The sequence below is a fragment of the Anopheles coustani genome, chromosome 2, assembly GCF_943734705.1.
Source record: "Anopheles coustani chromosome 2, idAnoCousDA_361_x.2, whole genome shotgun sequence".
NCBI lineage: Eukaryota > Metazoa > Arthropoda > Insecta > Diptera > Culicidae > Anopheles > Anopheles coustani.
The window spans coordinates 80137355-80162173 of NC_071289.1; the positions used below are offsets into that span (position 1 = coordinate 80137355).

General features: G+C 44.2%; 1 protein-coding gene across 1 annotated transcript in view; it reads left to right on the forward strand.

Moving 5' to 3' along the window:
- LOC131263636 (uncharacterized) overlaps positions 1–24819 on the forward strand; it is a 64826-nt gene that overhangs the window by 37322 nt on the left and 2685 nt on the right. The window contains exons 3-4 of the mRNA XM_058265867.1: positions 3254–3605; positions 21062–21220. Coding sequence (XP_058121850.1) covers positions 3521–3605; positions 21062–21220 — 244 coding nt within the window. The 5' untranslated portion in view covers positions 3254–3520. The remainder of the gene's footprint in view (positions 1–3253; positions 3606–21061; positions 21221–24819) is intronic.

The window sequence follows — 24819 nt, forward strand, 5'->3', positions numbered from 1 at the left end:
TCAAACAACATAAAAGGTAGCAAATTACTACACATGTTCACTTCTTCCCACTATCGCCCGCTCCGAAATCGAATGAATTCCCAAACTAGCCACATATCGATTGCGTAGATTAATTACATAAATAACCCGAAGTCTCTCATTTGTTGCTGCATTCCCATTTTAATCGCACATCCATTTTCTGTACGTTGTCGTATTTCCATCCGACGCTAACGAATGGACCGGCCAAAGAAACTGCCAGCTGCGTGCTTAATAAAATTCTTTATCAATTTATGGACCCCATAAAACAGCTTATCAATAGGCGCTACAACTGGTGGCACGCAACGAGCCCGGCGCGAGCTCTCAATATACATGCACTTTACCCTCCGCACGAAGGGACAGTGCGGGGTCGCTTTACCGCTCCTAGAAGCTCACAAAACACAAAGACCTAGCGCTTGTACCGCGCGTGGTCTCGTAAAAGAAACACGTCCCTTTTCCGACCGGCGGCCACCAACTTGGGCCTCCGATCGTTTCCCTTTTGTCAGCGGGCAAAAATTATTACCACCAATTTCCGGTCGAGCTAGCACAAATCACTGCGAGCGGGACAGCCCACCAGCGAGCTCGGGGCAACCCGTACGCGACCGTACGTGAAACCCCGTCGAATCCTGCCAATTCCGGTCATTAGGCTTCCGAATTCGATCGCAAATCGGTTCCCTCGGTCCGGTCGGCAGGAAATCAATTCCACGCTCGCTCGTTTCGATTCTTCGCGGAAACGCGGAAAGAAGTAACGCCACCGAACATCGTGGCACTAAAAGGGGTTTGTCGTCCGTCCACCGTTCCAACTCTACCCTTTCCAACGTGCCGCACGGAGTCTTGTTTAAGACCTTTTAGTGAAAAATGAGACATAACGCACGCATGCCGCATGGAAACGTGTCACCTTTCTTTCACTTGGCTACCGCAGCCAAATCGAATCGAAACAAAGACCAGGCGTCTCCATCGGCAGGCGGAAAAAAAGGTACATCGTGTGACTGATGCGCGGTTTTTATAGGTAACTTTTTTCCTCGTTCGTCCTCGAGCCAGAAGGTTTGGATAAAACGATATCACTCATCGATCAGCGGCAGGCAGAAAATATAGCATCCCTAAACATAATACCCCGGACAAAGTAATCGCTTTTATTACGCCATTTTTGTGGGGTTTCTTTTCCCTGTTCCTTGTCCAAACGGGGCACCCGGATAGGGAGGCGTGCATTTGATCGTGTTGGTTGCAATAAAACAGTAAGAAAACCACCAATACAATCAAGGTATACCCTGGCCACCAACTTTTATGGGGAAGGAATCAGTGGTGTTTGTGGAAAACGAGCTGGAGGGAAAGAAAGAATGCGAAACCGATCGAACACGTTTTACGCCCGCAGGACGATGACACAGCCAGAAACCGCAGCTCATCACGATTCTTTTTTCTATCACGATCACAAAATATGCTCTTTCCATCGTAGGGTGTCGGAAAATGGCCACCAGATGGGAGGCGTCTGCGCCATTCCGCGGTGGCACAAATTATTTCTTATCAAATATCAATTATGTCCACCCTTCGGAAGGGGGATCGGACGAATCGAATCGTGACGCATCAATCTCCGAAATACCATCACCACCCCAAAATCGTGGTAGCACCGCGGGAAGAAAACTATGACGTGACAGGCGAACGATGGTGCATGGTGTCCCATTTAGTCATCGCCATAATGTTATCGATTCCCATTTGCGGCACCCGGTTTCAGTGGTATCGTTTGATCATAAAAATTAGTTAACGAAAATAGAAGTCTCCCTGCTCGTGTAACGGGTTTCATAATAGTTTTCGATGTCAGGGGAAAAATAAATCTAGGAAACGTTCTTCTACCCGGGTTTCTCGCTTATTATTTATTTGCCTTTCACAACTTAACATGTAAGAGGATAATGCGGATAATTTACAATTACTATTCAATTGTCGACCACTCTTTACCTTCTCGCAGTATATTTTTTTCTCAACCCTCGAATTTTCCCTACCAAGTGTAGAAAAAAGTCGTGTCTCCCAAAAGGGCGAAGGAAAACGGCTAACAAAAATAAAAAACACACCGCCATAACTCATGATCATAACTTTGTCACGTCCTTTTGTCCGCGGACCGCATTGTTCCTCTTCTGCGCATAAAACCGCATTTGAAATCGTAAACTTTCCGGGCCCGAGCGTTTCCGTCACCGCGTACCGTCCTGGGACATTGTCTCGTATTTATCAGGAATAAAATATAACGAAACCCTAACCGCGCTAAACCATAACGAGGTGAACTGGAAGACAATGGAGAAACAAAACAAATCATCACAATACTCAACCCCTACTTGTCGGAAGGAATTTCTTCGTATCCCTTTGATGTGCTCAATGTTTGCCCAATTACCTTCAATTGGGAGTCGCTTTGGGTTTACGAGCCTAAGGTATGATTGAATTACGACGATCGTCTTTATTTAAAAACAACTTTGCGAAACGAATGTTAAATTTTAGCTGTCATTAACCATAACCAATTTTTTTCTAATAAAAAAAAGCATTTCGTTTGTATAAAAATAAAAAATCCTGCACTAAAAGAAAACTTCACGAAAAAAGTTGCATGCTTTCTGAACCGAGTAACAGCTAGCCGGGTTCACAAGCTATCACATAAAACCAACTCGACAGCAAAAATCTATACATCATCAGCGCTGTTGCTGCATTGTTAAAAGTTCATCATAAATCTTCCGGAATAGCTGTTGCAAAATGTGCTATCCCAAACTTTATCATGCAAGTGGAAGGAAGAAGAAAAAATCACAACGTAAAACATATATACACACACACATCACGGGTCAGATCGATAAAAGAAATCAAGCCAATCTTTTCGCTAGAACTTTTGTATCAACTTGTTGAAAAACGAGCTGGCCAGCAAGTGACAGTGGGTCCCTCCAGTCAACCGTCCAACCGAACGTTACTAAAACTTCGACGTTTGACTCGCGTGGCACGGATAATAACGCCGCTGCTCTTCTTGGTGGCTCTCGTATGCTTTACGATACATCCGACCCCGCCCGGAATCACGCCGGCTCGTACAGCAAACAACGCGCCCGCCAGCTAGTGCGCCATAAAAACGGGCCGGATTTCCGACATAATTTAATTAATTATATTTTATTACTCTTAGCCCGCTCTTCTTGCTATGGGAAGGAAGCTTTTTCTTTCTTGCTCTTCTAATGGACGTGTTTTTTTATCTCTCTGTTCTTCCGTTTCTTCTCTTCCACAGTTCCACGTGCGTTTCGTAATCCAGTGGCACACCGTCAAGGACTCGTCAAAGAGAAACACAGTGATTTGAGACATAAAAAAGACCGGGACTTTGAAAACTCTCGTCCCTTAAACCCAACAGCGGCGTCAATCAGAAAAACCGCTCCGTTAGGGGATCAGTTCGTACTTTTTTTTTCCCGGTTTCCTAGCCGCCGAAAAGCATTTCCCGAAATACCACCAACACCAGGTGACTGCGGCCCTGTCACCCCCTCACGACCCCCCGGGAAGGATGGAACTCTCGCGGATAAAAGCCCTTTACTGTGGCATCATATTTCAGCTGCTGTTTACCCTCGCTCTACCGCTGCCCTACACAAGTGAGTATCGCCCTCGGTCTGTCTGTCTGTTTGCCTGTGTTCCTTCCCATTCCTTTCTCCTCCAACTGAACTACTTTTCCGGTTGCTTATCAGAAAGCAGACCAGAACACAAAAATCCCAATCCTCCCTACGTGTCGGTTGATTGATTGAACCCACCAGCAACCGATCCAAACCGATACCGAACATTCCCGTTCCACAACCACGAAAAACACGAATGAACAATTTTCCACGTGCGGAAAACAACAAAAATGAGGAAAAAGGAACTACAAACGGCGGTAGAAGTGAAATTCCTTGGGGAAGCGTTGTGAAAGTTACTTTGTAACACGATTTACCTCGCGTGGCCGGAAGGTTGACAGAAATTTGCCACTTTTATTTATTGCCTTCTAATGATCCATGAAATGAGCTTTTCGTGTGAGCGAGACGGGCGGGTTGGGGTTGGGGGTGGAGGGGAGTTTTTCGCCTCCCTCCCCTCCATTGGCATAGCAGACAATCGGACGGCCCAGTTTGATCCATTTCCGTGATCGGTCGGAGGTCATATCCGGAAGAGAGGGGGTTTCTTGATTTTTATAGCACGAAAATGAGGCACCCAGCAGAGTTGTGTTGGTTTATTTGTGGGAAAACTCACGTGGTGAATTGAATGTTGTTATAATTTAAGTAGAAATTTGATGAACGCAAGGTTCCGTTATTAATTCTTGAATTGAAAGTAATTTATATCATCCCTCGTTTATGTTTGAAAACCCATCATAACTCTACTGATGAATTTCAAACCAGTAAACATAACGATAAAAAATGAGTAAATAATGAACAAATTTAAATTTGAACAAAGAAATTTAATTTAATTTACAGTAAGTTATTTATTCTAAACAATATTTGATGATTGAAAAGAGTTCAAATTACCCCTCTTTTATGTTTTAAAACCAATGATAGTTCTATTGATAAATGTGAATCCACAAAATATTAAGCTCAAACATATAATTTTACACACAATGAATATAATATAATGTAACTGAGTAGTCAACAAATCAACTAGCTTGTATTGCTTTATCTAGAAGCTCTCATAAAAATAACCAACTAATGGACGATTGTTTTCCACTGGAATGTTTAATTACATTTGACCAACTTTCTGTCATCTTCCCCTTCCAAGCGGGCGATGATGCCAGTGTCAATTAGTTGCTGTAGCACAAAATAGCATTCCTAGAATATTTGGCAACGCACTCTCGAGCCGCAATTGAGCGTCAATGGCATCTATTTGTGCTTTTTCCCACACCCATGATCGTGCAGCATGGAGGAAAGTACGGTCTGTACGTACGGTTTGCCAGCCAATATTCGCCTTCCGTATCGTCGTTTTCGATGGAGGCAAAAATTGCAAAGGAATATCCTAGTGGTTACAACCAGCCAAAGCCGGTCGGCTAACGATCACCCACGAGAGTACGGACCGGCATCGAGGGGACAGCGGGACTGGGTAGACTGACTGACAGGCGTTTAGTGTGTCTGTGTGTGTGTGTGTGTGTGTGTGTGTGTGTGTGTTCGTGGGAAGCAATCGCAAACGTTGGCTCAAAGCCCGACCCAAAATTGCCAGTGAACGGAAGGAGCAAATCCGAGAATGCAAAGGATTCAAATAGGAAATCGACATTCAGCTCGGAAGGAAATGCCGAAGAAAAAGCAACCAGAAATATGTGGCCAAAATTTGTATGCACATCGATGTGCAACAGGGTGACACACACACACACACACACATAGTCAGTGAAAGCAATAGGATCTTTAGTTCCGAAACAGCGGGTCGCTTGGGTATCAACTCACACACAGCCACAACAAGGAAGGTTCAGCCAGACCGGGATCGTTACGAACCGTTTAAGATTGGAAGGAATGCTGGTTCCTAGTTGGGTTTTTTTCGGTAGCTTTGAATAGCTTCGGATTGGGCTAGAGAACTGTTGTAAGTGTGCATGTGGTGTTGTTGCGTTCTGCGAACCTGCTGGTGGTGGAAAGAATTGGCCTTTTTATCCCCTGGCCGTCCAGGCTTTCGGCGGCTTCCGAGTAGCGGACAACGATGTGCCCTCGTAAATATATATAGCGCGTTGGTGTAGGGGTCTCTTCGAGCCATTCGTTTTGGCCAACACATGCCGAGTGCGCGCTGCTGTATAATTAAGTATGGAGATACAATGGCATACATTTTCTTTTTCGGCCCTCCCGAAAACAACCGACGCTTCGGTTATCCACTCGCTTTGGAGGACGACGGAGAAGGGGGTCGGAGAATGTATCCACCGAAACCCGTGGACAAGTGATAATTTACGGTTATGGCTTTTGACATGACATCTGTTTGTGCTGCTGCCACCAACACCACCAAACTGGGGGGCGGAACACAAACCGTTGGGTTTATTTGTGCCAATGGAATCCGGCGGACTTTGCATGGATCCCAGAGCGGCTATGGATTTGAATTGAAATTAAAATGAGCTCGAAACAAGGAAAAGATGTGCGTTATTGGGAGGAAAAAGGGTAATCATGGAGTGAGCCGACAGCATACAATTTGAAAGCGAAGGAAGGAGTTTGAGATGTGTGAAGAATTTTAATCAACTTCGAAAAAACACATTTCTCAAACAAAACTGATACCAAAAAGTGCATTAGTTGGAAAAATAAAAGATTTAACACCAAAGTTTTGACAAAATAGAGAAGGAAAAATAAAATTAAACTTAACAAACACACGGAAATTTGTCCATTCAAAAATCGCACAATGAAACAATAAACTACAAGCTTTAATCCCATTGAATAGAATTAAATTTTCAGATACTTCCAGTTCTGCCATTATTTAGACTTTCTGTCAAAATGTAAATTTAAATTGGCACTTCCTGCAACGCTTATCTTCCCGCACGCACTGGCGGTATCGTTTTTCTAAGCTTCATTAGAAAACCAGTCTGCTCGAAATTGCTCATCGTTACTGAGAGCGTCATGGTGCAGCCAAGAGCCACCGCTGATAAAATGCGAAATCAGCACCAGTTCTCCTCCTCCATTCCCAAACCATAAGCTTGTCACATCGATCGGAACCAGTTCATCCGAACTGGCGGAAGCTAGCAGTTGGTCAGCAGCATCGTTGACAACAAACAACACTTCCGTAATCCCTTCGCAAAGCTTGAGAGGGGAGTTCGTTTTCATTTAACGTTCCTGCCAGAAAGTGCTGCGGTCAGCCTCGGAGGGCACACTACGCTACGACTCTCTGAAGCGATCGGAGTGCGGTCCAATCGGGAAGTCCGGTTCGGTTTAAATTTCCCTTCGATGCTGTCGATTGGGGTTTTTGTAATCTACTCCACCTCTCCCTCCCCGTTAGCAGAAGGAGTTTCATATCCGGTTCCGGTCTCGGCACGGGGATGCTATACATGAAAATTATCTATTCCATTAGCAGCACACAGACGGACACACCACAGCAGCTCACGTACGCCCTGGAAGAAAACACATTGTAACGCAAATTGCTGGTCGTGCAAAGAAATAGAGAAGTGTGCTGCCATGCCGGGGTAGATAGCATTGCTGATCGTCCGGTCAGTGCCGTAATTGCTGGTACATTCTAAATTGGAGCACGACCACCGTAAGATCCTCTTCAATCCCACTTAATGGCGTTCGAAGGCGCTCGTAAAGCCCTGGCAATTTGCAAATCACAATAGATGTGTTTTTGCATACGAGCCAATATTTCTAGCTGATGCAGGATTTTACGATGACATATCATTTTTTCCCATTTTATAATTGTCCTAAGCTTCTCTATTAAGATATATCGAAATCTGAAACGTGGAAAACCAAAATTAAAGCCTCCATCTAATACCAATGCAGCACAAAATTTTATGCAAAACGAAGCATACAATGTTCTCTTTATGGCGATTTGTGTTACTTTTGCATAATTGAACAAAACATACATTGAAAAGCCAAACCCAAACCGTCATAATATTTGCTTTCCCGCCCTTCGCAACGGAGGCCCTTTTTTCAGCCGGCCTATTCGTCAAATATTTAATCCTCATCGCACAAAGCCGGCCCAATGCTGCGTTGCTCGTTCGGGAATAATTTACCCCCCAATGAGCTTGCAAATGAAAAATTTAAATTAAACCATCTCTCTGTGTCCTTTTTTTTCGAAGTGAACGAAAAAAAGCTGCGTGACCCGAAGGAATTTGTGCATCACGTGAAAATTCCTACTGTCGCCGGTTAAAATAAAAGCGAATAAAAATCGCGCTACTTATAATTAATTTCGCTCCGTACTGGTGGATTTTTCGTCCGGTTGACTCATTTCCGCTCGGATAATATGTGCGGGATGTTGCTGAATATTGGATGAGTGGAAAAGAGTGTTTTTTTTTATTTACCACGCACTGTCAAAGTTTATCTCCTGCCCTTTTTGGGGACGTCAAGCTCGTCTCTACATATTGCAACGCTTTGGCCTGTTTGTTGTGGTAAAAAGTATTTACGATAAACTCGTACAAACACGAATGTAGGTTGTTTCATTGGTAAGGGTATATGAGTCATTGATAAAGTAAGTCTTCAATTATGTATCCTTTTAAATAATTAAATATTTTCAATCTTGACATTAAAATTTAGGTCTATTTGAGACAGTGGCTTTAAGAGCCACGGTGAATCATTCTTTCGCGTAGATTCGTTACTTAATTAGCATTAACTAAATCCCCCCACAAGCTCAAGACCGTTAAGTAATTAATTCTTTTCTCGATTCGATATTGCCCCGCACCTTCGCTACGTGGAGTAGGTTAAAAAAAGATTTGAAGAAAAAAATACCGTACTATCCGAATTCAGTTGAGCGGAAACGTGCTTCGGAACTGTAAGTGGAAACTTTCTTCTCACTTAGCCGCGCACGTGCTTTACAATTTCTCAAGAAATTGTGTTCCACACAGAATTGTCCAAGTGGAATATTTAAACGCAGTCCAGTTTGGGTGGGGATGTGGAAAAAGAACACACAAGAAAACGTGACCGGACGGTGCAAACCCCGCCCGTCCCTCACCAATGTTGAGCGCCGGCATTTTTACACGACAAAACAATGCTCGGATTGCAACAAGAAATTGGAGCACGTTTCATCCACAGCATCCCTGCAGTGTCGACTCTGCACCAAAGTGCTACCGCAAAAAGGAAAGAAAAACGTTCTGGAAAAAAGATTAACACACACACACAAACACACATACAGAATTACATACAGGACCGCTCAAACAAGACAAACAGAACGCTCACTGGCACTCGTCTCAAGATCAGTCGTGCAATCTTAAATCGATTTGACGAACCAGTACACACTTCTCCTTGTTTTTTTTGGGAGCCCCAAAAACCTGCCCGAAAGAAAACCAGCTCGAGCGGCAAAAAGAAACATCTCAACTGGATGTGGTTGCAATTTGTACTAAATGAGAAAAGCGTCCGGCGAAAGAAACGTGGCTGTTTTGTTGTGCCTTTGTCCTAGATACATTGTTTCTTCGTTGGCTCGTCATTATACAAAATACTGCCCAACCCTTGAAGTGGTAGTAGTAAATTTTTAGCTATTTGCTTTCTTTGCCTAAAAAAGAAAAAAAATTTAACAGAAGGCTATCTGTTTTTTTTGAGAATTTTTTGGAATTTGAGAGGGAATTTTTCTGGTTTACCTGAAGTAATTGAAGTAAATACTTTGTGGTAAAAATAACAGACTGTCCTTCTGAAAATATGAAAAAATATTTTTTCTGTTAGTGCATCCAACAGACATGTGAAAAAATCTTAAATCTACCAATCCAAGCAAACAGATGGTTTTCCAACGCCCAAAAAAAGTCTCACCGAACCAAAACAGAAGCCATTGCTACCGAAGGGTTGCTTGCTTCGACGGCCGAGGTTGCTTGGATGGAAAATATGTTTAATGTTCGTAAATTTAAATTTCAGCTTATCTGTCCGTCGTCACCGACCCTTCCCCTTCCCACCTTACCTTCGTCTGGTATCTTGTTCGCATTCCCCTTTCGCCGTAACGCTTCATCCTTCCAGCCAGATGGCTTTGGTTGCAGTTTTCCTCCTGCATTTTGTGTGTCTGCGTGTGTGTGTGCCGTGCTTAATGTTCCGGGATGCTACTGGGGTCTGGGACTTTCCGTTACGGAGAGAATGGGCTTGTATTTTTTTTTTTCTGTTTCGTACACCAACTTTCTCACGAACGCGCGGCCGAAAAGCTTGTGCGAAACGTCGAAACTTTTTCACTCACGAAAATGTTCCACGAAACTCTTCCACCGCTGGGCGAATGCCGAAAGTTGGAGTGGTTTGTGCAGGAAGAGGGGAGAGTGTCGGTAAAAGTTGTTCACATTATGCTCACGCCGGAGGGAAAACCGGGTAGGCGTGGATTTTCCCGATGCATCGGCACGTGTGATGCGATTGTTCGCTGGAGAATCGTTATTTTTCACCGGCTCTTCATGTGACTGTCGGCTTAGCGACAGAAACGCCAACTTTTCCACCCCTCCAAACCAATGCACGCACATGAATTCACACGATTGAGAACACTACCATCGCTCGTTAGTTACGTCAAACTTTTTCCCCGCAAGGGAGGAAAATGTAACTACCGTTCCCGATTTCGGGTGACGTAAGGAAAACTTTCATCCTTCCGACTCATCCAACCGTATCCTTCTTCCCCTTCGTCACTTATTCACATTATCTCTTAGCACTTAGCACTATTTCCGACCAAATAGACGATGGTGGTACCGGGCCTCCCAAGGGTCGCACCGATGGAAACCCTTTCAACCATTTTGTTACATTTTGTAACACCCGTTACGTCTTCAACACGCCATCACTTATTCACACCACCTCCGGGGGTTTTTTTGCCACCCGAACACCTTCCAGGGTACTATTATCCACCTCTATCTTTGTGCTTGTGTGTGTTTGTGTGTTTAAGACCGTTGGGAAAGTTGTCGAACTTTGATTTGCAGCATGAACACCCAACCGAAAATGGGTTGCTTTCGTGTTTTCTAGGAATCCTGGGAATTCAAAAGCTATTACATTTTTATTTGAACATTTTTCAACAAAATAATCTGTCGAAAAGGAACAACATTAATTTGAGATACCATTGTTATTTCAATTTCATATTAAAAAGTTTGTTTTTATCAAAATCAGATTGAAAGAGTGTCGTTTTGACAAATACTTTTTTCAAGTATTATTTTGCAAAACTATTGTTATAGTATCTCCAATGAAGATCAGTTAAGTAAATCTGTTCGATAAAAATACCTTCCTATCTGCACATCGTTAATTTTCTCACATTTTTCCACCGTCCACTATAGCTTGCTCGTCCCGATGACGAGGTTTTTCGGCAAGACACGGACAAATTGATGAGCGAAAGAAGCTTCCCGAGCGTTCCGATAATGCAGCACAATTTATCGTTCCCTTCCCATTACGATACACACCTTCTCTCGTCTTCCCAAAAATGTTGTACAAGCCCCAACATAAATATCCCTTGCAGATGCCCCTATCGTAGTGGTATGTGTGTGTGTGTGGCCTAAACTGGCCTCTAGGTAGATTGATGCAGTAGTTACCGACACGGACACTTTTCTCGTCGATTACGGCCTCTTCAGTTTAGTTTGCCTCCCGTGTGCAGTGTTCTTTTTGTTTTCTTCCAGTTTCCCCCTGAGAGCACGTTTGTGGGCGCCATTTTTCCAACGCCCAAGCACAGGGTCATTATTACTACGCTCGTGCATGTTTTACTTGATGTACTGCATCAATTTTTTGGCCAAAGGCAACGTCATGTACGTTGGGTTGATGTTAAAAAAAGCAGGCTCCAAACCGAAACAACGGACTCCTCGTGTATCGTGTGCACAGTGTTTTACCCAAAGACGAACGTACGTGGGCCCCTTTTTTCCGGCCAGTCACTGCACGTACGAGACGGGACGAAAAACGCCGAGCCCATATATCTAGGATCTCTTACATAACCTCTAAACTATCGAATTATCCTACGTTCCATCACCGTTCGCCACAAGCCGGAGTGAAAAAGGATCATCCCGCCGAACTCCGCTGCGGTGCCCGTCAACCATTAGTCTAGCTTTTCCTTCGCTTGCGGTGTTTGCGGTCTCGTAGCGTTGGGTGAAAAGGGAGTGTATGTTATTTTTTTTTAGGTTTTCGCCCATGGCTCGGTAAGATTTCAATTTAGATAGCACCACCGAAGCCACAGCGACCACGTGCAGTACAATTATAAAATATTGCCCCCTAATCTAGCCTCGCACCTTTCGGGACATTCTCCGAGCTTAGCTTGTCGATCGTTTTGTGGGAAAGGTTTTTCTGAACTGTTTGAAAGGAAACCCGAAAATCCGAACCCGAACCGAACACAACCTTGCAACGAACACATTATTATTTTGGCGTGGAAAACATCGCTGTCGGACTCAAAATTCCCACGATGCAGAACAGGGAATATCACTTGAAAGACCAAATATTTTATAGCATTTAATTTGCAGGGCTTTATTAGTTTTTTTTCCACCAGGAAGTGGTTCCTCTGGTAACCCACTAAACTGACACCACAAACCACACACACACACACACACACACCTCCACAAACAGTCGGTCAGCTCGAGTCAATCCAAATCCGAACCGTCCACTCGCACGACTCTTTAGCCGACGCGATGATGGCGTGTCACGGAAGTCACTCGCCCGCCGGCCATTAGTGGCCTCAAATGTCCCACTTCCCTCCCCCAAAACCGACCCGGCTTCGTGTGACGTTCCGTGGTTCCGTGGTACCACGAAAGTGGAGCCCATTTGTTCGCGCTATCTGATGTAGTTTCAGCTTTTAAAACGGCTTAGCCCACTAGCAAACACGGTCGCCTAACTAACCTGAATCAACATTAATAACGGCAGCCAGGCCGGATGCTACGCCGACGGCGCCGGTAATGAAGGTGATGCGCTACCGACAGGCCCGGTTGAGGCACTTTTCCTTAAATGTGGTTTTGAGCATGGTGGAAGTGGGAGGATGGAAATAGGTCCTAAGGTCAACAAGCGAGATTTGTAGTTGGTTGAAGGGTAGCAAAAGCGAAGGACGTATCTGGTTTCGGGTGCAAATAAACTAGGTTCATCTAGGAGTACTAAATTTCCCTTTGACCCTTTTTTTTTGCTTCCGGATGCGGTGTAGTGCCTTTCTCGGTGAAACTCTATTTAAAGACTGTTCATTCATAGCGGGCAGAAATCAAGGTAGGAGTTAATGCAAAACAGCTATTTGATGATACATTTTCGAGCAAACTTAATTTGTAAAGAATGTGCATTAATGCTAAATTTCCTTATTTTGTAAGGATTTTCCGGAGTATAAAAAGAAGCGTCATGCATTTTGCTGACATTTATAAACGACATTTATTGCAAATAATGTTGGCAACTCTTTTAAAGGCTTAAGACTCTAAACAGTTCATTTATCGTGTCTTAAAAATGAATGAAATGATGATACAGTGCTCAAACTACTCAATCATCAATAAAAATGCTTTTTTTAAGATTTTGTGGCCTGTTATTATCCATTTTTGAGCAAATGGTAGACTATTACATAAAAATTTCACGAAAAACTACCTGTTAACTTTTTTTTATAATTTTAGAAATAAACAGTTGTCTTCAGTCTTATTTTTGCATACTTTGATTGATTCCTAGCAGAACTTTTAATTGGATTCTTTTCAAAAAGTTCTCCTCCTAAGATTCAATTCATCATAAAATAACGAAAAATTATACATTTTAAGTAGAAATTATAATTTCAAAAGTAGAATTACAACTACAGTAGTTTGTTATAAGTACTTGTAATCAAACACATACTACTTCTAAAAGTTGTACTTTTGTCATGGCAAAGTTAAATATTTTTTTCCATGTTTATTCGAACACATGCATTGCAGTTTGCTTTTAGTATAACTTTATTAAACACCGAGTATTTTCCAAGCCCTTCCAAACTAACCTGTCCTACTCTCCATCATGGAAAACTTCTGCAGAATTTGTCCTTGCTTGAAGAAATGGGTCAGATTATGTTAGTACAGTGGCTTTCGGGATTGAAACACAAACCCCCACACCCATCGGCAATCGCAAGCAACAACCCACGTACGAAGGACACAGCTGTTCCGGGGGTATACCTAAGCGGCACACGTAGCACTCGCGCAAAGAAATTGAGTAGTATTTACCCAAAAAGTTGCCTCGGCGGGCATCCATTTGGTTCCGGCACTCCAAATCTCACGTGCGAGTGCACATGTTTGTGCAAATAAAATGAGGAAGCAAACGATTATTCAACAACAAGAAACACTCCTCCACTCGGCCTCGGCGGTGAAGATCATACGTGTATTGGCCGGGGAACGGCGCCACATGCGCCAAAGAGAACCGGCCGGCCAAGGTTATACTGTCTTGCCTGGAGGCTTGCGGACGAAAAAAAAAACGTCTTGAAAGTTTCGCCACACCGACCAAGAGGGAAATGCTCCTTCCCTTCGCTTAAGTTCGAGCTTTTGTCAATACGAAGCCAGTGGCCACGGTGCGGGTTTGTGCATCCTGAAGGGAAGTGTTTTAAATTTTTCCGGCTCTCCAAACCGGCTTCACTGGGTTTAGTTCTTTTTTCCCCTTCCCTTGTGTATATTTTCCAGGGTTTTCTCCCACATCTGAGGACACGGCGAAGCGTGTGCGATTATGGTTAGTGCATAGTTTTTAACCTTTTATTTAGCTCCGGCAGCCCGAAGTGGGTGCACATTATACTCCGGCATCCATACATCGCAACCGCCAACGCCAGCCAGAAAAGCGGCTAATGCAATTTTCCCTGCTGCGGACTATCACATGCTCGTGCTGGCGGAACGAACTGTTTGGTTGGCGAATGGTTTCGGGCGCGCATATAATCATTAGGGTTAATTTGTTTTAAATTTTGTGCATGGCCACATTTTGTGAAAAGTTGCTCGAGGAAAATTCCTACCGAAAGGCAAATCTCTGGTGGAAAAGGGAAAAAGTTTGGCTTCACGTACGACAATGGAGCGTTGCTGTGAAACAATTCACACTAAACTTTAATTAATATTGTAATTAGACAGTTTGGGGGTGTGAAATTAATTTTATAGGAAAGTTTAACTACTGTTTCCCTGGATACGCGGAAGCAAAAGATTCAACACAATTGCCATAAACTGATTAAATGGTTGGTTAGATGGTTTTCGAAAATATAACAACGATCAAAAAAGACCTAGGTTAACCTATATTGAATAAATAATTAAAACATGTATTTATTCCAAATAATCCCGTTCGTATTAAATATTACAAACCTTCCATAAAAATAACGTTTCCCCCAAAAGAGCGCATTTTATGAACTGCCTTCTACCGTCACACGCCGCAGGACATTATCCGCCATGGATCGTGTAGGGCCATTATTTAAAGACATCCCTTCCGAGTAAAATGCCATCAATCTACCGCCGCACGGCGCCTAACATCGGCGCGAAAAGCGTTTACTGCTAACGAGCAACGGCAAAAGTGTGATTTTGATTGATTCAACCAATTAACGACAAAACATTTCGCCTCCTCCCCCTTCTGCGGGGCTTTGGCTTCTCGCACCATCATTGGTTTAACTCACGACTTCTTAAAACGATCCGACAAAACGAAAGGAGTGGCGGGTGGAGGGATGGAAGGGGGAGGACGGAAAGCTGCTCGCGGGAAAATATGTGCTACCGAATGGAAGATTTGCCCGAAGATTTTCCCCGGTGCCCGATGATGGAGTGTTTGTAGAGTTTTGTTTTGTTTTCCATCGTCATTTTTCCTTTTCCTCTAGCGAACAACGTAAGCGAGCCGGAAAAACAAAAAGCTCCATACAGGAGGCAGATAAAGGGATCTTAATTTGATTCCGTTGATTTCGTCCCCGCCGCCCGATTTCCCATTTAAATAACGTTCATATTTTACGGGCTTTCACTTTCGACCTTTTTGGTATGTAAATTAAACCTTATAAAAAGAAACGAACTTCCGCGTTCGGATGGATTGAAAAAGAATTAAAATTCAACAATCACGCCATCAACCAACGAGGGTAAGGAAAAAGTTGATTAACTTCACGCTGGAATTAATTGCTAAGTCAATTTTCCACCCACTTGAGGCGCCAGCCTTTCATTCCCTAACCGAAGCACCTGCTGGTTATTAAAATTGATTCATCTCACCCCCGCACTGTGACAAAACCACTTTAGGGCACGGTATCCGTCGTGAAAAACTGCTCCACTCCTACACGATGGCGCAGACGACATCTAATTTTTTTTTCTTCTTTTCTATCAAACTTTGGAAAATGATTTTTCTCTTCCGTTCTTTTATTCGCCTTTTGCGAGGTAGTACGCACTGGCTCGTACTTGGCACGCTAGGAGAGCGTTGGCAAGAGTCTTGCGTGTTGCGTCCCCTCGTAGGGAAAGCCAACAGGCAGATGGGGAGAGGAGGGAGGGGGGCACCGAACAGGATGCTCGAGTGGTTTAACAAACATTCCATAGATTCCATTTCTTAATCGGATCACGACGCCAACCGACACTGAAAGCAAGAAAACCGAGATGCCTCGTGGAACGACCAAAAGAGGGGGGGATGAGAGATCTTTTTCATCCATTTTCCCTACCAAACACGCCACACAGATATTTGGAACTTTCCCGTCTTTTGTGTGCGTGTGTCTGCTTGAATCTGTTTGTGGTTCTTGCTTTGCCATCGGCACCTGCCGACGTTTCCCTGCCCCATCCCGATGGCTCGGTTTGAGCTATTTCTAATAGCAAAGAATGCAATGGCTTTTCCGTTTGTCCCGGGGACAAACTCCCACTAGGAGTTGGGGAGCCGTCCGTTGTGGGGTAGCGTAAGAGGAACGACCTACAAATTGATATGCTAATGCAAGCTAATAATAATAAGGCAATCATAATCTCAAGCACACTTGCTGTGAAGGAAGGAAACCCGGAGTGAGGGAAAAGGCCACACGCTTGTGGACAATACGACTTCCGGTGCTGTTCGACGAATTTCCCCCTCGGGCTGAGAAATACGGACTCGTAAGTTCACCTAGGACTTACCGCTCGGCCACCGGCTTCTTACTAACCGCACCACAAGGACTTCATTCGACGACAAATTTTCCCGACCAAGCAGGTTATTTCTGTTGCCCTTCCACGACAACGAAAGGAAACACGCGCGTATTTTCCGAAAGCACCATCATCGTACGGTCCCCGGAATGAAGTTATCGTTCGAAGCCACTTCCACACGGTGCGGGACAGCCACTTAAGGCTTAGCGGATGAAGCAATAACCGTTTTCGATAAAATGTCCTTCCTCCTCCTCCTCCTTCTGCCCATCAGACAGGAGGCTTTTCCCGGCTATCGCGGAGTGGTTTAAATTTTCACTTAAAAATTAATAATGCCCGCTTAAATTACTTTCCACCTGCCCGTGGAGGAAGTTTATAATCGAATAAAAACTGATTCCATCCTACGGGTGTTTGTGTTGGTAAGAGGGGTTTTTTGAGTTCCTAACCCCTTTGATGCCCCTTCCAGTCACAGGTGTAAGGTCTATAGTTTTCCCATGTTTTTTTCGATGTGCAAAGGAAACCCACATCATTCTTTCCAATCCCAAAACCAAAAGGTGAAACAGATATCATACCGCACCAAACCATTCCGACATCAATCCCCGGGATTTTGGGAGGGGGGGGAATGGAACGTTGTTCCCGTCCCGAATGGGATATTGGGCACTTCCGGTTCACTGGAGACGAACGGTGAACGGATGAAAAACTTCTCCGGTCGATCAACTTCTTGGCGCGCCACCGGCATGATGCAGCATCTTTGCACCTGGATTGGAGGGGGCAGGAGAAAATAAATATTCATCACTTCCACTGGCTGGTCTTTTCCATTTTTCGCATCGCATCGGAATTTGCCTTTTTTTCTTTCATGCCTATTTTCCGCACAGGCATGTGCGAGAACATAATAATTTTCGTTCAGCTCGTGAAATTCCCCGGTGAGCGGTAAATAAAATTGCATCGCAATCGATTACGTACCGGTGAGAGCCAGCCGAGGTTGTACGTGAATTAGCGTGACCTTTCGGTCCACCGGGGCAAGAAAAACCCTATTTCGTTTTTGGCTTAGTTTTCCAATCATTTTAAACAACGCCAGTATGGAAGATTTAAAGCGCAAAAGCATATTTTAAATGTTACAGCACTCTTGTTCCTTTTTGTTTATAGAGTTTTTGATTTTTGAAACAGATAAATTGTGAAATTATTTTTAATGCAAACTCCTTCGCAAAAGAAGCACATCTGACCTTTCCATATGGCCATCGAGCCAGCCGGTCGAATCACGTGGAAATATGCTTCCACGGGAGTACATTCCGTACGTGCCGACACGTCGCATGCACCGTGACGCCTTTCCAATTTGCTCGTGTGTGTTCCATTCGAACTGGAAGCCTTAACGAATTTGTTCCGATTGGAGAAGAAAGACCAAGAAACAGTACATCTTCTCTTCCTCTCTTTCTCTCTCTCGATTGCCTCCTCGCTTCCAAAGGGATAGAAGTCGATGGGATTTTCCGCAGTTGATTAGTTACTCTGACCACGTACATGGGTTGCGGGTTATAATTTGAATTCAAACGGAAGGACTTCCACTTCCACAAATTTTCACTCCCTTGTCTCCCGGGGGAGGAATTGGTTGGGCTGCGTGTTATTGTGCTCGGTTCAGTGGAGCTTCCCCAATTGGATAGCATCTCCCTTCCTCCGTCGAAAAAAAAGTCATTTGCCGAAACATTTGCTGACTTGCCAATGATAAACAAAAGCTGCTGACCTGCCGAGCATCGCACCTTCGTGTGCATCGTGGCGTTCGTGTGCCGCTTCGATGACTTTAATACGGTCCGTGATTGTCCGACAGTTGCCGGGTATTCGAGCTTCCGGCGATGTGCATCCGAACGTGCCGGAACAAAAGTCCAGTCATATTTGTGTCAAGGTAGATTCGGTCGACTCACTACGGAACCAAAAACGGTAGATAGAAGAAGAGTTTTAACAGATTGAAGTATTATCTTTGGAATGACATTAAAGGAAATTTCGTTAAAAATTTTCCCACATACTTTTTTGTAAAGAAAATTCTTCCCGTAGAATGGATTTGTTCATCAAAATCTCAACTCTTTGACATTAAATTAGTCCACCCCAAATCAGCGTTGTACGTGGATGAATTTAAATTTCAACGATCCATCCCGCAGAAGAATTCAATTCCGCCTGGGACCGACATTATGCTGCTCATTATTCATCGCACATCATCCGCGTCCCGTGCCGGTGCAGAATTGTGGCAGGCTTTTCCTTCCCCATCGCAGGCGACCTTTACCACGAACGAGAACAAGTGAAAACACACAAAAATTGGCCAACCACTAGGTTTTGGTGGGGGAAGGTTTTTAGCTCAGTATTAGGGAAAATGTATTCGTTTTTACTGTTCTCTTTCGCGACCCCAATTCGGTGCAGGATCTATGTTTTCTATGCGCGCAGCAAATCAGCGATCCCGAATTCATCTGGTTTGATTGATTACCGAAAGATGGATTTTTCATGTGGAAGTTTTTCGTGCAAAAGAGGAGGCTGTGGGGAAAAAAAACATCACATCAACAAACACACATCAAAAGCAAAACCGCACACATACACACGGCCTACCAAGTTTTTTTTCCTCCTGCCAGCGTAAAAACAACGTTCGAAAAAAAAACATTGCCAAATAACGCCGCTGTCTTTTGCCATCGGAATTTTCCTCCGAAGCAAATAGTATGGCCGCTGGTGGCGGAAAATCCCCCTTTCCGGACCTCTGTGTCACCGTGTTTTCGTTATGAGTTCCCGTGATCCACTTTACCGGACACATTTTTTCCACATCCTTCATCCTTTTTCATCCTTCCCTTTTTTTGCTCTCGTAGCTCGACGCTCGGTCGTGTTTGTGATTAAAAAACGTGCCCTTAAAAATGGCCGACCGAATTTCGACCATCGGGTGAGGTCACCCTGAACGGGAAAGCATTCCACCGAGTTTGTGTACGTTTGTTTCAGCCTCCTCCCAACCGGTCTTCCCTTGGCTTTATCTTAACTGCCCACAAGCAGGCGTTCTCCGGGCATCAAAAGCGGGCTTGGGTGCATTCGGATCGATACAGGATGTTGTTTCTTCGGTCGGATAATTGAATTAAAATTCATCGACATCGGACGTTGGTGTGGTTTTGCGACCGGCCATTGCATCGGCCCCCGGCATTGCATTCCGTACTAATTGCCCACGATCGATGGCGGAACGGAACCGAACCGAAAAGTGGGCCAGGCGAAGCTCCCAAAAACAGCGCCACAATCAACGTTAACAACAACGTTGTAGAGCTGTCCTTGTTCTTTCTACTAGCTTGCTTTACCTCCCTCGTTACTCCAAAAACGTACCGGACGCCATGTTGGAAACGGTGTATCAATTAGTGCAATTGATCGGTACTTCTTCAGTGGCCTTCAACAAATTGACCGACACAAACTCGGAAGCACTATCCTATGCGGGTAATTATGATGAGCTGCTAATGAATAAAATAAACAGACAGATGCGGTTAACAAAAATCCGATAAAAACCCTTTATAGTTCGAACCAATCGAACCAATTGGGTGGAATGGATGAAAAGCAAAAAAGACCTACCCCGGGGCATAATTATGACAATTGACACACCATTTTAAATCCATTAGCATAAATTTACTTTGGCTACAAATTGAGGGTCCTTTCCTTCCCGCCGCAAACGCCGCCCTCCATGGCAATATTTACTTGAACATAATTAATTAACATCAATTATTTTCGTTCTTTGGGTAGTTTTTTTGCGAAAAGTGTATTTTACCCGTGAAAAAAAAACAGAACGATCGTTTGTGTTCTGTGGAAATTGTTTACGGTTTGGTACAATAAATAACACTCACACTATGAATCATTCAAACGTGCTACAAAGTTTCACCGACCTATAGCTTCATTAAACATTGAAATGAAATGTTACCATTTCGTTGGAACTTTCTGTGGTAATTTCCAAGTCAATTGAAACACATGTTAAACAATTTTATCCATGTGCACTGGGGTACCTCAAACATGAATCATCGAGAGTGCCATTTACATAATGGCCACCGTCTCTATTTCGCTTCGGCCACGCACCGGACAGACGGACGAAAATTCCCGCCCCTCCCGGTGGAAATGCTAATCACGTGAATATTTATACCGTTACGCACCGTTACGCCAGACCTCGGTGATTTAGGTGACTGACCGCCTGAACCAACTGCCGGACGGAACTGCATTTCATAAACGGCCGTATCATAAACCCCAGATTTTTCGTTTTGTTTCGTTTTGTGTTTTGTTTTTTTTTTGTTCTTTCCGCTTATCCGCTGTGCATAGATTTTATTGTTTCCACACCCCCACTCCCTCCCGTATATTGTATCCACTTGCACTTCCCGCCTTCCCCATGCCAATTCCTCATGCACCCTCCCCACAAAAGAGAAAAAAACAGCAAGAAAATAACCACCTCCATGTATCCTGATTTTGCATTTTCTTTCTTTCTTTCTTTCCCGTGCGTTTTTTGCATCATTCTTTTTCCAGAGTATGGCCGTACCTGCAGCGATATCGGTTGCCTGTCCAGCCAGGTGTGCGTGATGGTCCACGACTCGTGCTCGCTTGGGCAACGCGAGGGTAACGATTGTGGCCGGTACCCGACCTGCAAAAAGAACACCGATCCCAGCGTCAATGCCGGACCGAGTGGTAATTGAACACTTCGTTGTTGTTTTTTCCTGCTCCTCTTCGTTCTATCCACTTCTCTCTTCTAAAGCCCCCTTTAAAAGAGTGTTTCTCTTCAAAAGAAAATCTCGACTGCAGGTAGAACGGCGGTCCCACAGGATCGTCACTGAGTCGTTGATGAAACGCGAAAGAAAACTCATGGAAAACGTGAAACAAAACTGAGGACAGAAAGCGGAACAAAAGAAACCGTACGAAAGGTAGAATGTTTTGGCAAAGATCGAAGGCACGAGCTGAAAGAAAGAAACCTTGCCACAATTTCGAGAAAACATTTCTTCATGGTTTCATGTTTTTCATGGTTGCCATTCTCACCACCATAGCATTGCATGGAATTTAATATTTTTATGGTTCCAAAAATACTTTATAAGAGTTCATGTGTCGTCTTAAAGTTTAGGCAATTTATGGAATGCTTTACATTAAACATGGAACCAGTGTCCTAAGGACTGGTTTGTTTGGGGATAGTAAGGAACTGGATTGAGTTACGAGTCTTTCCTTGCTCCAATCATGCATGATCTCTAGGTCTACTACTTAAGTCACATGCAACTGATGGGGAATTTCTTAATCACAGGGCATTAAATAGTGTTGTAAATATTGTCACCGACGGTGTATCCTTCCAAGTTCCCTGAGTTTCTACCTCTTCCCCAAGCGAACTCCCGAACCAGTGTCTCAAGCGTCTCTTTCTCTACTCCCCTGGCCTTCCCACCGACCTTCCTTCTCTTGCAGGCGTGCTCAGTCTCAACCCGGCCCCGGACAACACCCGGGTGGTGGGCGGCAAGGACCCGAACTACCCGAACATGCCGATCGACCCGAACTACATCTTCGGCAGCGTCCAGACGACGCGATCGCCCTTCATGAGCAACTACCCGCAGCCGGGCGCTGGCAGTCCGGCCGTCTTCCAGCCACTCTACCCCCCGCTCAACCAGCCCCCGGTCATCCCGCAGGCCCCGTTCAACTTCGGCGCGTCGCCCCACAACCCCTTCTATCCGCACAATCCCAACCCGAATCCCACCTCGACCGAACCGAGCCTCTGGAATCAGTTCCTCTACAACAAGCAGCCGGACAAGCGACCGCGCAGTGGTTCCCCGCGAGCCGCCGGCGCACCGCACAGTCCTCTGCTGCTTCTACTGTTGGCCACCCTGTCCACCGTCCTTCCGCTGCTCCCCGGGAGGAGCCTCTGGCGGCTTAGCACGCAGAGGATCGCTCCTGGAGCCTTATAATTCCCTCTCCCTCCGTGGCACCCTTCCCCTCCCGTTTCCGTTTGCGTACTGCAGCTCTCTTCTCGTCCACACCACACTCCGTTCACTGCCCATTATTAACTTCATCTTGTGAATAACCGTGGAGTAACCAAAAAAAACCGAAACCCGCTCCCAAACCGCGGGAGTCGTTGTTTTATCGTTGCATCATTTTTGTACATTTTCTAACATACAGGAAAGAGCCCTCTAGCAATTTATTAGACTGTGGAAACTAAATTCGGTACACGGCAGTGGGGGAAAACTCGCACCGAAAGTGGTACGAAATGCGAAAAAAACATATGTTATTAAAACACAGCACAGAACAAAAAAAAAGGATGCACTTCCGGTCAGTGTGTAACACGGCACCGTCTAATCACGAAGCACATCCCATCCCATGGTGGACGAAAAACCGACGTGTATGGCCAAAAGCAGCGTATCTGTTAGCAATCAACGAACGAGGAGCGGCTTGTGGAAGCTTACTACTAAAGCCGCTGAGCATCTCACCAGCGAGAGGGTTTAGGGTGGCAAATTTGTAAAAATATGAAAATATACTGTCTTTAAAATAAAAAAAACACACACACCGAGTCCTAACAACAGTTGATCAGCGCACCGAACCAATCTTAACACTGTAAGGGAAAATTGAAAAACAAGCAAAAAAAAAAACAAACTGCAATCGTTACTTTGCGTCAAGCAAACCCCAGGTGGCCCAACGGCAAACCAAGTAAAATGGTACATTGTAAGAGCACTGAAGCATAGGAAATGGAGAAAAAAAGAAACAAAAACAGCAAAATAAACTAACACCAATTGTAGCATACACCACAAAATAAACACAAGCCGATGGAAATCCGTAAATGAATCCATTTTAGCAAGTCAATGCCATAAAATTTGCAAAAAAAAACCGACGATTGAACGAAGAAAGGGTAAATTACTTTACTAAAACCCAGTGACTAACTAAGATAAATGGTGAAGGGAAAATGTTAGAATGTAGAAAACTCTAATTAAAAAATGGAGAAAATTTACACAAGAAAAAAAACAAACACCAGATGAATTTAACACTGATGGTAAGAAAAGGAGGAAAGAGGAAAACTTTAACAAAACAGCTATTATATCTTCCACTAAACCGTGAAGCTAAAGTTCAAATTACCGAACATATTCAGAACGTACTTCGACACTACACAACACAACAGACGGTCACCACGGTGTGACTTACATTAATGGAATACAGGAATACTTTAAAAAAACATTTGCAGCTGGCAGGTATATAGAAAAAAAAAATGGAAAAATCGATGGCCCATAAACTAAACTATCTTCTAGAATCAGAATAATCAGTCGGAGAAAAGTGAAGTGAAAACCCGAAACAGAACTTTGTGTCCATAGAAATAGAACAGAGAAAAATGCAACAAGAACGATTGTTAAGCAGAATTGTCTCCAGTGAACGGAACATTGAAGAAACAAACCCCGAAATATATGCAACTCAAGCAGCAACAGCAAAACAAATGAGCGCAGCGCCAACAGCCTTATACCTGATTATGTAGACCGGAATCTACCGGACACAAACCCGGACTGGCCGATCAACGAAAAGCACATAGTTTCACAATCCGAATTTCGCTGAGAATCACGGGCGAAAATATGTGTCAAGTATGTAGAAGGGATCCGTGTACGGCTAAAGTAATACCGGAAAAGGAATGTGGAATATTTGAAGTGAGCAATTTTCTGGTGCAACTAGAAAAATACTGTATCTGGCCGACAAAAAAACTAACGTATCGTGAATGTGTGAAAAAAGGTAGAAAAAAGTAAGCAACAAGGCCGCAGGCTGGGCCAAATGCTGACGAAAATAGAATCTGATCGGTTTGGAGTAGAAAGCTAGAGGGAGGAAAAAATGGCCAAGCCAGCACAGCACAGAGAAGAGGATGTGAAAAGTAAAAACAAGCAACACAAGGCACACAAAACGATAAAGCAAAGCAATGGAAAGAGAAAAAGAGAGAGAAAAGTAAGAATGAATAAAACAGACAACAGCAAAACTAAAGAAAAAAAAAGAAATCTAGCGAAAAACCTGAACTGATAGAAAAAGAAACAAACACGGTTGGAATTCTGGTCGCTCCAGGTGAATGGCTTCGGATGTTGCAGCAAAGAAGGGAAAAACCCCCCCGAAGGAATAACCTTTCTCCGAGAGTAGGTCAAGAATGGAACACAAACGCAGACAGGCACACGTACCGAGGTGCACCCCGAACCGAAACCGATGCTTTATGGTGCGGTTTTATCCGACGGTGAGTTTCCGGGAAAAGCTGCCCCAGCGTGGAGGACGATAATCCCGCGCCGACGGCCAAAAACCAG